The sequence below is a fragment of the Anoplophora glabripennis genome, unplaced genomic scaffold, assembly GCF_000390285.2.
Source record: "Anoplophora glabripennis isolate ALB-LARVAE unplaced genomic scaffold, Agla_2.0 scaffold99, whole genome shotgun sequence".
Taxonomy (NCBI): Eukaryota; Metazoa; Arthropoda; class Insecta; order Coleoptera; family Cerambycidae; genus Anoplophora; species Anoplophora glabripennis.
In genome coordinates this window covers 837,909-853,099 of record NW_019417182.1, presented here as the reverse complement: position 1 = coordinate 853,099, position 15,191 = coordinate 837,909, and the positions used below count along the sequence as shown (strand labels likewise).

The 15,191-nt window shown below is 33.2% G+C and overlaps 1 protein-coding gene across 6 annotated transcripts in view; it reads right to left on the bottom strand.

The window, feature by feature from the left end:
- LOC108904553 (Ca(2+)/calmodulin-responsive adenylate cyclase) overlaps positions 1–15,191 on the bottom strand; it is a 350,154-nt gene that overhangs the window by 26,652 nt on the left and 308,311 nt on the right. For 4 of the 6 annotated variants that reach the window (XM_018707158.2, XM_018707159.2, XM_018707162.2 and 1 more), the window contains exons 8-9: positions 10,121–10,303; positions 3,226–3,231 (exon numbers count right to left, since the gene is read on the bottom strand). In XM_018707158.2, coding sequence (XP_018562674.1) covers positions 3,226–3,231; positions 10,121–10,303 — 189 coding nt within the window. The remainder of the gene's footprint in view (positions 1–3,225; positions 3,232–10,120; positions 10,304–15,191) is intronic. The other 2 variants (XM_018707160.2, XM_018707163.2) reach the window with 2 other exon arrangements.

Genomic DNA, 15,191 nt, shown 5'->3' with positions numbered 1-15,191 from the left:
GTTCAGTTTTACAAAACACTTTGTACGAGGATATCTTTGTAAATCTGGATTATTAGTTTGGTAAATACGACTTGCCAATAAACAGTTACCATGAGTTTTACTAATTATTCTATTATTTATTTACTAATTCTTCTTTAGAGTAATTCATTTCACAATTATTACTGTCGCTTTTCTATTAAACCTTATGTGAATCGAAAATTTTCCAGATTATCATTTGACAGGAGCCTACTACGTTATTTTACATATAAGCTATTTGTAAACTTCGCATTTTTTCATAGAAATGAGATTTCATGAAAAACTAATGAATTTTGGTATATGAGCAGGTATAGCAAAGTTGTAGAATGTAGAATCCGAAAAAAATATAAAAAATGTGTGTTTCCATTTAAAAAACCAAAGTTGGTGTCTGTCCAGGAAAAGTGGAACACCCTGTATAGTTGAATATATTTTTAATTTGTACATTCCGAGAAATGTGGCAACACAGTAAAAAGAAAAATCCATATATTCCTCATTTTAACATAGACATTGGACTTTCCCGCACTAGTGGGACACGCTGTATATAGTTTTAGTGTCCTAGAGGCGTCAGCGTTTAATTTATTTACATTATTTTCATCTCGATTGATGGAAAAAAACAATGTGCAATGCCAAGTCCTCCAGACTCTGTCGGATTCTAGGTGTGCAGTCTAGTAACGGCTGACGGTTTTTAACAAGTTATATGCCTGCAGACTGTTTTCAGTTATGTTGGATGTTATCTGGAAATGTCAGCACAGTAGCGTTGTTAATTCAATTTCAGCTCGCTGTTGTAAAATACACGACGGCGGTAAATCTTTGAAATAAAGAAATTAAAGAGAATGAAAATTGGTATTATGTGTTTATGTAGTGAAGCTACGGGCTGTAAAACAACAAATTAGATATAAAATTGTCTGTTAAATCCAAACAAACTGTAAAAAAGTCTGCAGGCTACAATTCATTAAACAAGAATCTATAGCTATACAAATATTCGAATATTCTTATCCCTTTAACCAACTGAAGGAACTTAAATCTAGTTATGGTGTGATGATAAGGATTATAAATTAAATTAAACGGTAATAGCTTTTAGTGCTTTAACGAAATACTTCTATTTAAAATGCCTTTAAAGCTGTTGCATAACATAGTGCATATCGACACTAATGATTTAGCTGTTAGATGTGCTTATTTTAAAATATTTCATTTTATCATACATATACAAGGTGTTGTCTAAATCCAAGTCACTTGATCTTGATGAGGTCGTTTCTTGGATCATTTTAGAACAGAAAGCCATGGGGTAAAGCTCCTAGTTTTTGAAATATGGGACATTGAAATTTCAAAAGAAGGGAAATGCATGTATTCAAATAGAGCTGAAGACATGAGACATGACAGTTAATTAAAGATATACAAGTCTGTCAACCATTGGTGGAAATTCCAGGAGGCAGTCACGAAGAAATTCAGAATTTCTACGCCATTGCATATTTTGAAAATTGGGCATATGCATTTAGTTCTAAATGTTATTTCTAAAAAGTATACTTATATTTTGCTCGAAAAAATAAGCCATTTTTAAGTTGTTACTATTTTTTAATTTAAAATGTATCAAATTAAACAAATTTAAAATATTGGGGTTAAAAATAGTGAAAATATTATAAAGAAGAAAACCCTCTAACAAGAAAAAAGTGAACCATAACAAGGAAAAATTAATTTGAACATAATAATGAGATATTTCAGAGATATCGTTATTATTTTTTGCAAAAACAGTAGCATTTTCTGAAAGAGCAGTGGAACTTACATAAATACGAGACTTTTCTATTTCTTTTCGAAAGGACGCTCCATTTTCGAGAAATTTGCGAAATGTATTTTTAAAACCCCTTTTCACGGTACGCCTATGGCAACACAAATTGTCGGTAAATCGCTTTTTAATGTTGTATGTACTTCATTGAGTTCTCAACTGGTTCTGCATTCACAAACTTTTAAGATAACTCCAAATAAAGAAGTCCAGCATATTCAGGTCTGACGATCTAGGAGGTCATTGGGCCAGTCCATCAAATCGTTTATTAAGATAAATAAAGTCAAATTATGTGTTGTCGCCTGTCACGTTAAAAGGGATACGTCAGTTAATCCACTCTTCCTGAAAATACAACTATTTTTTCGAAAATTTCAGTGGCGTAGAAATACTGCTCAAGAAAAGTTAAACTATCTTATTTATCATAACCATATTCAAATCGTACAGATTTTTAGGTAATACCCTGCACTATATTTGAATTCATTTGGTCAACCCTTTTGGAAGATATAAACAAAAACAGATTTTGTGAATATATTAATATTCTAAGACTAAGCGTTTTTGGACATGTTCATGAACTATTTTCTTATTTCTTCGAATACTCTTTGCTTTAAAATATGCAAATTTTTTGTTCGACATGCAGTTTTAAATGCAGCTCAACTATCCAAAAACATCAACGGCTCATAAATTTTACAATTTCTTGGGAGCTGTTTTCCAGGCAATTAAACATTCCGATTAACGACTTCGTGGGCTTTTGAAGGTCTAAATTCTCATAGATTTTATTGCATGAAATTAATAGTTTGAGTTATTTTAGAATAATTTTCAATAAAAAAAATAATGACTTGAAAATGGTGCATTTTTCGTTTTTTTAGAAATAGTCATTAAGTGAACTTATCGAATTTCCAAAATTCTAGGTTCTTAATGACAGTCACCCACAGTATTCCCACCACTGGTTGTCATATTTGTAGAAAAATGCAGTGAATTTTTGCTTTTAATTAGGTCAATTATTAGCTTACATTTAATTTAAACATATTTAGATACATTTTTAGAATAAGATATTTTTAAAAAATTGATAGTATTGTATCAAGACAACAAGTGGTTTTAGACCTTTACTTCATCAAAGCTTTTTGTTCTAAACAGACATAATCTTTGCTGCTAAAGCATGGACTTAGAAAACACCCTGTAAAATAAACAAAGTTAAGCGAATAATAATACTCCTGGTGGATACTAGCCCCTGTGATAGGAAGCAAATAATAAAAACACACATAAAGTTACCTACCTAGCACTGATTCCGCTAAAGCACTAACGCCCAGGTGGGTGGTACGATCGTATGAGGGTGAGAAAATAAGCAGTAAGTAGTGAGCACTTACCGCCATCTTAGTCTTGACTACTCACAGTTAAGTGCTCGTGTGAAGAGAGCTAGAGCTAACAACACTTACCGCGTCCTAAAATGCAAACAACACCATCATGCAGTCTTACGACATCTAAATAGTCTAATCTAGATTAATCGAGATGCATAATTAGACAAGCATTAAAGACAGCTCGTGCAGAACTTGGCATAAGGGTGGGAAGACACTGATCAATTATGTGTATATAAAAACAAAAAAGTTTCGTGTATGCAAATAAAATTTTCCAAATGTCAAACACCTTGCATTTTAAAATGGGTGGTGGTGAAAAAATTTAATAAAACTATGAAATATTGTGGGTCTTCCAATTAACTAGAGCACCAACTTTGACTTATAACACGTGGATGAAGAAATATTTGAACTAACTTTAAACCATGTTATATGGCGACCATAATACAGGGTGTATCTATGTCGTAAATTAAGGGGGTGATTCCTTGGGTCATTTTAGGCGCAAACCCTTAATAAATCAGAGCCCTAAAGTTACTGGTTTTCAAGATAGAGGGCGTTAAAGTTTTTAAAAAGTATCACATTTTTTCAATTATCCCTGAAGTTGTTTGACCTAAATTGACAAAACTAGGGAAACTGATGTAACTAATTAAAAGTAAGAATTCGGTATATTTCTATATAAAATTGAGAACCAGTGGCGCAGATTCAGGGGACCTTTGTCATTAAAGCCCTCAGAAAAGCTACGCCACTGGATTTTCATAAAAATTAATAGGCGCGTTTAATTTATTGTCATATTGTCATGGTTAAAAAAAAATAAAACACCAGAAGAATGTGAAGCAGATTTATGACAACGAATCATGATTGAATGTTAGCAAGTCAGACAAATAACAGTAAAATGAAAATGTCGACCATTGCATTGCCAGCAACACAACATAGCCTTCGCCTCAACAACTGTCGTACATTTTCAAAAATTGCTCGCATTTGTCTGACTTGCTGACATTCATTTATGATTCGTTGTCTTAAATCTGCTTCATATATATTTTTTAAAGCTTGAAATGCCTATTACAAATTATTTTAAAATGATGAAAACATGAAAACATCAAACATGAACACAGTAACTCGAATATGGTGTGAAGAAAATGCAGAATTTTTTTATTAAAAACATGACGATTAAACGCGCCTATTAATTTTTCGGTAAATCCAGTGAGGTTTTAATAATACAGACCCATGAATCTCCGCCACTGGTAGACAGATTTACATAGAAATATACCGAATTATTACCTTTAATTAGTTACATAATTTTCTCAAGTTACGTCAATCCACGTCAAACAACTTCAGAGATAATTGAAAAAATTTGATATTTTGAACAATTTCAACGCCCTCTATCTTGGAAACCAGTAACTTTAAGGCCCTGGTTTATTAAGGTTTTTGGGCATAAAATGACCCAAGGAATCATCCCCTTGATTTATGACATAAACTTAGGACACACCCTGTATATCCGTGTGTAAATACAAAGTTGACCCTGCAGTTGCGGACTGTAAATAGATAGACAGAAATTATTTAGCTAAATTAGAACTATCTAGAACTGAGAATCTGTTTTAGCCCAAATCTAATTTTACTGGAATAAAAAAATAATAATCCGTGATTTTATAGAAAGAATTATATTTAAAATCGCGATTAAAAATGCAATTCCATATTTTCTGAAACCACGCGAATATTAGAATCACTTCTGCGTGTCTATTTAGTACAGTATGATTATCTATATTTTGCACTCCATTCACATCTATTATTTTTGAACAGCAAAAAAAGTTAAATAAGAGGCAAAGTCGAAAATTAAATTTAAGAAGATACAGAATTAAAAAAAAATCCACAATGACCTTTGCTTTTGTTTTTCTTTTTAATAGAACACCCTATATATGTTTATATATGTATACACAATTCTAATTATATTGAGTTAAAGTCTGAAGGGTTTATCTCTAGCAGCAGTAAAGGTAATATCCATATATAGAACTCTTTTGGTCATGTACCGAGTATTTTCTAAATCCATGTCAAAATTACCGGGAATTGCTCCCTGGACCTTTTTAGACCATAAAATCTTAGTTAGCTACTGGTTTTCGAGATACAGCGTGTTAGACTTAGAGCGTTCGAAGGTCGAAGCGAAACAGCTGATTTTTTATCAGTCGTCTAGAGTTTTCAATTGGTTTCAAAATCAAAGTGCAGAGGATCATAAAACTTTAGTAACAAAGCTATGGGCGAATGAGTGAGTATATTTTTTAGCCGTAGTGTCATTTTAAATATGAAGGTACCATACTCATTGAAAAGCAATAAGTCACACAATAAGGTATAAGTACTACAAACAGAATAATTAATTGAACAATGAACATAATACTAAAACACGTATTCAATTAGAAAACGTAGTGAATACATTAACAATCTTAAAAATACTAAATTGTATAATCTAACATTCGAAAACAATTATTATCCTTATACATTTGCATTTATTAACAAATAAACTTGTTAATATTTAAAACGTAAAAAATCTTATTCATTCATGTGTCTAGCTAAAAAGCTGTCTTTATTCGATGTAGCTCCCTACGGATTAAAAAGGCATTAAAAGCTAGGTTAATGACATATACGGTAGGTCAAGATTCACTCTTGATAAATCTTTGTGGGTCAGCGGTCCAAAACGGGGTTTAAATAATGATTTGAAAATATTTTTATCAGGGTAAATATGCATTTAATTTTTTTTTTAATAGCGTATTCGTATTCTACTCATTTTTCCCTATCATCTCCATAAAATTAATGACATTATGACTGGATTACCCTGAAAACTTATTTCAATATTCTGAAAACGTTTGATTTAGATTGATAAAACTTTGGATAACGATACAATCAATTAAAGGCGACATTCACTGAATTGATATTGAAATCTATGGATTAATGGTGGAGATATTGGGAAGCACTAAGAATCCCAGAATTTCGACGCCACTGAATATTTTGAAAACTTAATAGCATATTAATTCCAAATATTATTTAGCAAAAGCAATAGTTTCCTCTTCTTTGTTAGAAGAGTCATTTTCGATTTATTTTTTAATAACTAAACAATATTTGTTCGAAATTTTAATTATTGTGCCACCGTCAAAATCCCAAAAGAATTACATGCATTTATTTAATTTCCAAAATATTCTACTGGTTGATAAAGCGTTAGTTCATCAAATGAATTTTAATTACGATTTAACTGAATCTAGCTTAGTTGCTACGCTATGAGTCAATCGATTGACTGTTATCAAGGGATTTACATAGTTGAATGCCGTTTAAATATTCTTCAATGCAGAATCGTATGCGTATCAAGTATCAAGTAAGTAAATTTTTGCCTGTAATTAATTATATTAATGGTTGAGGTTTCATCAATCTAATCATACCACTGAAGAGATATTTTAGAGTTTATTATATCTTAATTGTCACTGCTATTTAAAAGTTCAACACCCTGTATCTAGAAAATGTTTGCTTTGGTTATAGCCCTGGCTCATTAAGGTTTCCTGGTCTTGGTACATATCTCCGGAAGGAATAATTATGTAAGACTATACAAGTTCTTCTATTAAAAAAAGTAGGTTTCTTTGACATACTATTGATATTCATTTGTTTGACCGGTCCAAAATATAGACAGACTCACACTGTACGTTATAACTGACTCCGCATTTAAGACTGAAAAGATATTGGGCTGAGTTCCTTCAGGCAATAAATAAATAAACACAATCGCCTAGCGAAATAAAACATTTGGACTAAAGCATCTAACTGATCAACAAAGTGCGATTTTATCCCTTCTACGCAAATGTCAATTAGCCGGAGCAGAGCAGAAATCGCAATCATCCATTTAAATGAAGCAGGTTCGATTGCAGAGCACCGTAAGACACTTTCTTATGTGGAAATATCGCTTGTAAACTAGTTCTGGGAGGGCATAAATTTAAAATCCGTGCAGCAACCTCGTGGTTGTGCTTGCAGAATGAATGTTATCCGCGAAGTAAGGTCAGCATTGCTGGTTACATAAGACTAAAGGATATTTTGGTCGAGAAATTAAATGTTTTTTTGAAATTTGGTCCATTTATTCTAGTAGATACCTTAATCTTGCACAACCATGCGATTCTTTGTCAATTTTGACCCAACATCCACTATATTATTTGGGAATTTATTGTGTTTTCGTTAAGAGTGATCTTAGATTTATTCATGAACTTTTACTGACACAATTTCAAGGGGTGGATGACACGTCAAAATTGTTATACAGGGTGTAATAGCGACGTTGATCTTTGAATGATTGGAACTGAAACATAGTTTATGTTCAATTACACAATACTCATAAAAGATATAGAATTCGTAAAGTGCAGTTCATCACAGGTAAAATTAAAAAACTAACCAGTGGTGTGGGAATTAAGGGAGATGTGAGGAGTTTCAAATGTCAAAAACAGTTTTTTGAGGAAAATGAGAAAATTTTTTTACAGATTTAGACAAACCATTTCAATTAAAATTTCATGTGCATGACTACATTAGGACAGAGCCATAGATAAGTCAGTTACTTTGTTCTAATTTCTTAATAATTAAAAGTACCTATGTAATTATAAAAAGTTGAGTTTGTCCTTCCTATTTCTTCTCTCTACCTTCGCTGCTAAAAATGTTCCTAGCATTGCGCTGATTTTGGAACTTTCAACTGTGAACTTATTCTATTAAAAATCAATGGGCACAATAGTTTTGGTAGGAAATAGTCTATCTAAAAGGAGATTCTATGTAACGTCGAATTTTTTTGACGGTAGAAACCGTTCAGACTTCTCTTTATTTCGACGTTACTGGATGGTTCTTGTTAAGATTTTTCACGTTGGTAACCATTGTAAAGGAACAACAGTTTACTAATTTTGAAGTCTATATCTTTAATGATTCTTGAATAGTTGAATAATTACACAGAAGGTACACAAGAAGGTGATCTGATCCACGAACGAGATTCATGCCACCCTATATTTTTGGATCACCCAAAAAACGCAACCTGTTATGGAAAATATTTTATTCAAAAGCCCCAAAACCCAGAAAGTAACCAAAACTCTACATTCAGTAGGTACTCCTTGGGCACAGACATAGAAACGAGTCGACGAATCATATTGGCGAAACTCGTTGCATTTTGGGCATTCAATTCTTTCAAACGTTCTGCTTCGGGTGAACACCAGAAAACCACCCATTAAAATCAACTAAAACTCTACATTGAGCGGATTCAAGTCAAAAACTCAAACCACAAATTTATAAACAATGCACCCCTAAATAGTAGACAAATGAGTATTGCGAGCTTATTTAATTGACGATGGACCTAAATTCTAATCCACAGACACTGCATACGATTCACTCATGCAATACCGTAGGAAAATTATCTAGATAGATCAGTCTTGTACCCCTGATGGATATCAGAAACTCCCTGCTCCCGGGTTTCTCATTGGATGAACTCTGCAAAAGGAGTCTATCTGCAATCACGTTATACCTGGTATCTCTGAAGGCAGCTGTGATTGAGTGAGAATATCAACACTACACCTAAAGACTGAAGTAAATCAATACAGTGTTTTTTAGTTATACCTTTTGTATCGCTCTCTTTTATCTTCGAGTGATTCATGTGAATCATGTCTTTTTCTCTTTTTTCTTTCATTTAAGTATTTCTTTTTTAAACATCTAACAGTAATTACTGGAAAAGAATAACTAAAAACATATACATTGGCTTACTACAGTCTTTAGGTGTATTCATTCGCTAATGTCTTGAGAGATTTTTCGAGTATACCATGACTGCAGATGGACTCATAGACTCAGGATCCCATTTAAAGATCAACCAAGTAAATGTTAAGTTGCAGCATATTTTGCGGTATTTGGTGAGTGGCTTGTATGTAGCTGCGAGGTTAGGAATTTAAGTTCATGGCCACATAAGCTCGCCTCACTCAATTACAGCCTCCTACATCTAGATCGCTGTGACTCAATTGTCTGCTGTGCAGACTGCGTGAATCTGGAGCTGTATTTCTTTGGTTGCAGTTTGTGGTAAATCTACCGAATGTAGAATTTTAATGGATTTTTATTTTATAAGGTTCTCTGGTCACCGGTAAACTGAAGAATTGCAAGGGTTGATTGAGTCCTTGAACATCCAAAATATGCAATGAACCTATATTGAGAAATTTACTGAATACAGAGTTTTGGTTGCTTTTAAGGGTGGTTTTTGGTGGTTTCTGGGGTTCCAAATACTTAGGAATCCATGGGTCTCATCCATGGAATAGGTCACTTTGTTTTTGTGTACCTGTGGCATGTCTCACGTTCAATCTTTTAAACTTTTAGGAATAGTTCTGGGAAAAAACATTCGTCTTGTTCTTTGTTTATTTAGACGAAGAGTTCTGACAGCCTGTAATAACGTCTCTTTACACACTGTATACTTTCAAACCATGGGAGTGCCAGGCCAGGTGAGTGCACTGTGCCATGGATTGCAGTTAATGATAACCATGTCAAAAAAGTGGCACGTGACAGTGAGAAAATGCATCAGTGCTTTTGGTTAAAAGTTAAAAAAATTAGTGCAGTTCCTATCGTGGCTACATTCGCAACCCACTACGATTCATTGTCATTTAGAAACTAAAAATTGAAGCGATGGCTGCTGATACAGTTTAGATAATCCTTGAAACAATGTACGTTGTCAAACGCACTCAATGATAAAAGATTTAGAACTAAAAAATAAAAAAACAGTAATTTGTGACTATATGTTTAGAAAATTACTGATGCGTTCTATTCATAAAAAATATTTTAACTTCTTCTGCGAAAAAATGAAAGAAAATAATCCACCACGTCTTTATTCGGTGATTTTACTACAATCTGCTTCTGTACCTCTAAAGCATGAACATTTTGGCTGTATCAATACCCAAAGCTTCCAAACATTCAATAATTTGAACTGAACGGGAAGTGATCATCAAAATAGACTCACCTTCCTGGCGTTGGTGGCCTTGAGATCGGGCTGCAGCGCCATGTTGGAGAAGGGCACCTCCATGGAGTACTTGATGCTGTGCAGCAGCTGCACCACCACGTTGGAGACATTCTTGAAGGAGAGCTTCCGTCTCTGGGCGGCACCGAGAGCCGATCGCACCTGCAGCGTGTTGAACAACAGTGGCTGGAAGAGACCCGCCAAGGGGCAGGGGGAGGGCGATAGGTTAGTCACACGTAGGGGTTAGCACCAGGGGGGGGCGAAGGCTATCCGCAGGCCGGGATAATTACTACTACTACTTGATGATGGTCGGATATCGAAGTTAAAAGGATGGTATCACCCGATGATGGGCAGTTAGCGAAACGTTAGTCTAGTATTGTCGTTTTTGATTCGCATACAATTATATTCGTGTTTTAGATGTTAAAGATTTTTTTCCAAGAACTTCTGCTTTTCAAAATACCTTAGTAAAGACAAGAGCTCGACACTTCAACGTTTAAATTAAAAGGGCATGTGAGGGATTCGACGTTCGTGGTAGTTCCGTGACTCATTTCCTTTTTGTTTGTATTTCATGCATTGATACGGGTACATACAAAAATAATTAAAAATAAGTAATAGCTAATAGTCGCGCTGTGCGATTAAATTTATGAAACATTTTGCTAATTTACACTGAGATGAAGGAGTAATGAAAAGTATTTAAGAAATGATTTTGTTCGGTTGGAGTTCCTATCAATGTAATAGACAAAGTGTTTCTACTGAGTATTTTTATTTGGCTTTGTTCAATATGTGTAATATTTCGATGTTTGTGGCCTATAATGAATAATTTCGATTATTTTGACATAAAAATGTACCTAAGTGGCTATTACTCCGAAGTCTTAGCCCTACTATTTTTCATTCTTTCTGAAATGAAACATTATGTAGAACTGAGTGACTAATATCCTCTGAAGTGTCTAAAGTTCCTCAAGGTTTCATACTAAGTCCCTTCCTAGTTATAATTTATTGAATGATATAAAATGAACAGACTATCAGAAGAACTTAAAAAAATCCAAGAATGTCTCAAAAACAAACTAAATAATGATATGTTAAAAAAATAGTATGTAGTTTTAGATTTTCGGTCTTGCTTTAAGAAATTTGTATTATAACTTATAAAGTGTAATATCGAATACGCTACTTTAGCTTAGTTCCTAGGATAATATTACATACAGATAATTTTTTAAGATTGCCTTTCTATAAAGTTGAAGATACCTCAGCGATACTTTAAAATTTTCATTACTTAGGAAGTAGCAATCTTGTTATTTTTATACAAAATAATTCACGACATACAGAAATATGTATTTCCCAGATTGCGAAAATATAAACTCTATATTAATAACTAATACTACAGACAAATGCATGCTCTAAAAAAAATCTAAAGAATTCACTCTAAAAATAAATGAACCACAATTTAAAACTAAAAACGTACATTTTCCGGATTCTTTGTTTAATATTGGTTTTATTTCTAAACAGAAGTTTAAATTCTATTAAAATAAACACATTATATTACTTACTTAGTATCCACGTTTTTGAAAAAATTTTAATTTTGGGTAAAAAGAATTGAACATTTTTCTTCGATCATTGTAACAGCAAATTCATGACATCCAGTGACAGCACCTCTTAAAGATAATTACAATTGGAACTCTTAAAATGAAAATTTAAAAAATCCTCGATATTTCCGTGATATTTTCAGATCTATGAAATTTTCTGATAAAGTACGTTCCAAAGTAAACAAAACTTTTTAAAAATAAGAACAACAAATCTTTTTTTGGCAAAACCACTCAATACACCGATCTGCACGGTCTAGAAGCATGTCGAATGAGTGTTTTAAATTGTCGGCCCGGATGTCCTTTAGGATGTAATGATCCTTTTAGATGGCTTCCACGTCCACAAAACGCTTTCCTTTCATCGGCAAATGAATTTTTCGGGAAAGGTAAAAGTCGCGCGGTTCCAAATCAGGTGAATACAGTGAGTATAGTTAAAATGTGATTTTTAGTCAAAACTCGATCACAAGTTTCTTCGCATCATCGTGCAACAAACGCTAACTTCCTTCTACGCGATATTCTGGCCGAATACAACGAATACGATGCACCAAACGCTTCAAAATGCCAAAGTAGAATTGTGAATGTTAATTTAGATGCTCAGTTCCAATTTCATGTATTTAAATGAAGATTTTGGCTGATCTTTGATGAATTCACTCACAGTTTTGATGGAATTTGCGGTAATCACGGTTGGCTAACATGTTATCCTCACGACCGTTTTTAATCCGCGTATACCATTCATGAACTTTGCCACTGGATAAACCTTAGAGCATATACTACTGGAGCCAGCGTCCCAGTGGGCAAGAGTGTAGCGGAGGTTGTAGAGAGAGAGAAGTGTAGGAGGGTATATGCTATCCCTCTCTAGCAGCAAGCGATTCTGCCGTCAACAGCTGCTTCTGTCGTTAACAGGGGGAGAGGACTGCAGCCAATCGCGTGCTGCTAGAGAGAGATAGCATATACCCTCCTATACCTCTCTCTCTCTCTCTACAACCTCCGCTACACTCTCAGCCACTGGGATGCTGCCTCCAGGAGTATATGCTCGAAGGGATAAACAATCACCACCATAAATTTGGTTCATTTATTGAAACGATTCGGTAAAAATTCGCTCTTTGTTCGATGCTTATTTTTATACCGATGACACAAACATACTGTCAATAACTCCGCTTCTATTGGTCCAAATGTCGTGAAATTTTGACAGTACATCAGTGAAGGATCTACCTTTCCAACGCATGTAATAGTCCATAGATAGCCTCACTAGAAATACCTATTTTGGAAAAGTCCTGTTTACTTTAGAACGCCCCTTTTACATTGCTTATACAACTGGTTAGAGATTATGTCATATCTGAATATTCAGGTAATTATAATTGAAGCACTTTATCTTTTGGCCTCATGTTATATTGGAAAAATGTTTTTTTTTTAAAGATTCTTCTACACCAATTTAACGTCCCATCCAAAATTTAAAAAAGTATTGTGTGCTTTCACCCTTGTACTTAATATATTATATTGCATTACTTTTCAACCTGTATTGCCATGTTGATATATTTAATAAATAAATAATTTGAAGGACTAAGTTCAGGTAAGTAAGTTGCCCCTTTCGAAGACAAACATTCCAATACAAGACAAATTCTAATTCTGGATTCAGTTAATAAAAACGTTTCGTTACCCCCTGTTACAGTAATCCAATTCCAAACTCAGTAAACTGATTAATGCAGATATTAATAAGTTGGAAGTTCGCGACTGACTGGTGGAAGTTAGGAAAATGCGACCTAGTTAATTAAATTTAGCCGGCAGATCCCTTAATGACTTTGGGACGGGAGTATCCAAAGTGGCTACGACCTCCCTGTTCTTGTTAAGGTAAAAGTTTCGAACCCCGTGTAATACACTCGCCAGATACAACCTAATTGGAGTTATTTAGAAACGAATTAAGAACGGCAATAAATATTACGGAGGGGGATTTTAAATTATCCGCTCAACTAATTAAAGATTTATCAGAAATAAAAAATTCGGGAACACTGCTTTCATAATTATACTTCTCGAGAACTTGAGAAAATAAAGAGAAGTAGTTGAGTAGCATGCCCAATTCGGACGTTATTTTTGTATAGAAACTGGTTTCTAATATACCTAATATTAAAAAAATATAGGGTAGGCTTTGATAGTATTTTGAGAAAAATAGATGTAAACCAAGAAAAAGTAATTATGTAATATATTACTTAGAATTTTACTTATGAAACGACTCTATTACATTATTACAAAAGACAAAGAAAATCACTTAAAAATGGTAAATTTTTCCTGTTAACCAATTAAAATTACATTGGAATCTTATAAAAATATCTCCAAGTAGCATCGTAGTATAATAATTGGAATTGAAAAATCAAATCAGTTGGTTTAAATTAAGGGACTGGATCAATTGCAATTGTATTTAAACTGAGGGGACAAAGCATAACTGGAATATTAGTGGAATCAATTCAATTGAACCTTGTTTCAATGAGAAGATTAGAATAAGTCCAACTGAATTTCTATTGGAACTCAACTGGAATCTCATTCAAACTGAAAAGTCAAAAGATTAATTCAGACTAAAATATTATTGGCATTAATTTGGCTGAACTTTTATTGAAGTCAGAACTTTCAAAGATTGAGTTTAGTTGGAAAAAAATTCGATTAAGTTCGGTTGATTTTTATTAAAATAAATTCAATTGGAAATCAAACCAAAGGTCAAAGCATTGAAGCCAACGAAAACTTGATTGGAATCCACCTGGAAACGTGAGTTATCTTGTTCACATCAAAAGAACGGAACTAATTAGAAATGTGTGTGATCAAAAAGATAAAAGTAATTTTAATCAACCTTACAAAAATATATCCAATTAGTCTGAGTGGAACTGAAGAATTATTTGGAATCTTTTTTTTTTCAAATTGAGAGTTTAAAAAGATTCATTCCACCGGAATTAATCCAATTTGACTGTTATTAAGAGCAGCTGTCCATATTAGAATAAATCATTTAGTTTAGTTGAGAAGACAAAATATTTAAGTCCAAATGGAATACTATCTGTCAATCCGCTTGTTCAAATTAGAATAAAACCATAAATGTGTCATCAAAGTTATTTTAATGTATTTTAAAAATATATATTTCTATTTAGAATCCTGTTATAATCATTTCAATTGGAAAACTGGAGAAACAATCAATTGAATTCCTTGTTAAAATGAAATATTAAAAGGAATAATTCCACTAAAATTAGTTCAATTGGACTGCTATTAAGAATAACGGTTTTATATTAGAAGTAATCATCTTTAAATTAGGAAGACAAAAGATTAAGTTGAAACGGAATATTATTGGAATCAATCCAACTGAGTTCTCCTTCAAACCAACTGGTTATGCAAATTGGATCAGTTGAAATGAACTGGAATCTTATTTGAATTGAAAAGCTAAAAGATTGAGTTAAATTGGATTCTTATTGGAATAAACTTTTAGTCATATCAGGAATTACGAAAGATCAGTACAGCCGGCA